The sequence below is a fragment of the Cyprinodon variegatus genome, unplaced genomic scaffold (genome assembly GCF_000732505.1).
Source record: "Cyprinodon variegatus isolate N-32 unplaced genomic scaffold, C_variegatus-1.0 Scaffold481, whole genome shotgun sequence".
Classification (NCBI taxonomy): Eukaryota; Metazoa; Chordata; class Actinopteri; order Cyprinodontiformes; family Cyprinodontidae; genus Cyprinodon; species Cyprinodon variegatus.
In genome coordinates, this window is record NW_015150934.1 from 27,018 (window position 1) to 29,754 (window position 2,737).

Consider the following 2,737-nt stretch of genomic DNA (forward strand, 5'->3'; position numbering starts at 1 on the left):
TTCTCCCACATATTGACAATCTTGTTGATGATGTTTCTTCCTTATTGCATTAGAAGATAAGAAGGTAGAGTTATTAGACAGCATGGGATTAATTTCCACTGTTATGCTGATGATACCCAGCTATATCTGTCTATAATCCAGATGAAGCTAACCCATTACATAGATTACAGGCATGTCTGAAGACAGAAAAACCTGGATGACTCTTAACTTTCTGCTTCTGAATGCAGACAAACAGAAGTTATAGTCTTTGGTCCTTTTCAGTCAGAGTCAGTTCAGTATGGAAACAGCGTCCTGGTGAGGAATCTTTACATCCCTGCGTTTTCAGGTCCTTCTCTACATAATGTAGCTCAGATTAATTCACAGACATCAAAATTTTCCCCCATTACTGATTTTTCTGCACGTTCATAATCTGGCAGGTTGACTTTTCACCAACCTGACAATATGGCTGCAACTAACGATTATTTTGCATATCAATTAATCTGTGGATTATTTTTTTGCTTAATTGATAAAAAATCTGATAGCATAATTTTCCCTAAAGGAGATTTTTTCCAAACTTAAACCAGGTGAAACTGAAAGTTTTCCACTTGAGAAGTTGTGGATAGAAATTACATTACAATTACTATTTGATACAATTACTGCTGTCAGCTAAAGGCTCATTATAGAGCCGTATTCCAGCTAACAATCGATTCCTAAATTAGTTGACGATTATTCAATTGTTGATTATTCCGATTAACTGTTTCAGCCCCACTACCTTCCCATCTCGTCCAACTCCATCTTCCTCCTTCGGTTTAATACCTTCAATAAAAAAAGTTTCAATGGAACCAAAATAAAATTAATTGGATCCATTTTTTTCTTTTCATTTTCCAAGGGAAGGAAATCAGCAACAGAAAACGATCCTTTAGAACCAAGAAAATCTTAAAAACAGAACTTTTTCTCTAATTTCCTCCTGAAAACGTCCGAATCGTTGCTCATTCTTCAGCCTGAAATGCAGCAACTTTTGGGTTCCAACTACAAGTGGCTCAGAGATACAAAGGAACCAATCAGAGCGAGGCACAGGCGATGACATCAGCAGTTGCTAGGTTACCTTTTGCAGCGTTTCAGTCCTTTGCCTCCTTCAGAGTTTTTGGAGACGGATTTCCAGATTCCACTTTTGGCCATTTCATCCGAGATGTTGACCTCAGACGGGTCGGAGCTGCGGGACAAACGGAAACAGAACCGATGACCCAGAGGTTTAGTCTAGAGTATGCACAGATATACGGCGTATATCTACTTCAATCAGCATTGCATATACCCACTTATAAATCCTACATGATCCGCACTATTAAGCAAAATCTCCAATCCAAATTTCCCTTTTTTTCCAGAGACAGTGAAGCCATCACATGCGCTACTCTGCTTCTAATTGGCCAGTACTCACTGGCTTAACTGGTTACATTGGTGAACTAGAGGCATGACGACCAGTGAGCTAATTGGAGGCAGAGAGGGGCGTTTCATGCTGAGGTTTGTGGTTGAAAAATTTAATTTCTCTTATTTCATATATTAATTTATCTTATTTATTCACTATAAAAGTTTTCACTCAGCCAGTTTCACCTGCAAGGCCGCATGATTCTCCTGTGTGAGGCTGTTTTTAGACAAGACGTAGCTTCTTCCATAACAAACCAGGTTTTTTTCTCATGTTAATTCTTAACATGTTACTGTTTAACCAAAGTGTCTGTAATTTATTTTTTCTCTGATTACTTTCCATTATTGTAAGTAAAGGGAACACTCTGCTCAGGCAGAACAGGGCTGATTACTGTGCAATAAGGGCCGTTTGATGAACTGTTCTCTCTTTGCAAAGATATATGAAAATAGAGTGCCAACTGAGTGAAATCCATCGATCTCTGTTTATTTAAATTGGGTGAATAGTTGAATACTTTTTCCCCACTACAGGTTAATATTGCTCCTTTATCAAATAACATTTCTAAATTAACTTTAAATGATTTTTCTTTAGGATTAGCAAAGAATCGGTAATATTTCATTTCCTAATTAGAAACGTCCTCATGAATTAACAACATTATCCAGCGGTTCAGTTAATCCCTGCTGTCAGTGAAGAGGGAGGTACGGCAGGCTGTTTTGACATTAGCCTGACTGAATATGTAATCCAGATGTCTGAAATTCAATTTTAGACGTCCTGAAGGTTTATTTGAAATAGCAAGAATGTTACTTTAGATATTTTAGATTCTGAAATGTTCATTTTGACTAGGAAGGAATGCATTTTAGATATCTGGATTACCTTTTCAGTCAAGCTATTAAATGTCAAAAGGTCCACTAAAAATTTGTAAGGATTTCAAAGGCATTTCAAAGTGTATTTTTTATAATAATGATACATTTAATTTATTCTGCACTTTCCATCAAAAGATCTACGAGTAAAAAAAAGAGAAAAGCAGGAAAAGCTAATTTTCCTCTAAAGGGAAACAAAAGCTTTGCTAAAAAGAAATGTTTTAAGGTCTTTTACGTTGAGTAAAAACCTTGAAGTCATCATCAGGATCCTATCTACAGAGTTTGGAATAAACTGAAGCCTCTGCAGACGTTTTCTAGGGATCCCGATTATACCAATGATTACTAGTACAGTTATATTTTTGGCATCCTGAAATATATTTAGGATAAATATATGTATAGTTCTGACTGGTAGGAACTTAGTTTTGACCAAGAAGAATCTTATTTTAGAGGTCGACAAACGGAACAATGGAGAGGACAGAGC

The 2,737-nt window shown here is 36.5% G+C and overlaps 1 protein-coding gene across 1 annotated transcript in view; it reads right to left on the minus strand.

Annotated features, from left to right (window-relative positions):
- The window catches only part of LOC107094400 (sodium bicarbonate cotransporter 3-like), a 44,658-nt gene that overhangs the window by 6,623 nt on the left and 35,298 nt on the right, over positions 1-2,737 (minus strand). Inside the window, exon 20 of the mRNA XM_015389972.1 lies at positions 1,085-1,192. Within this exon, the coding sequence (XP_015245458.1) occupies positions 1,085-1,192 (108 nt within the window). The remainder of the gene's footprint in view (positions 1-1,084; positions 1,193-2,737) is intronic.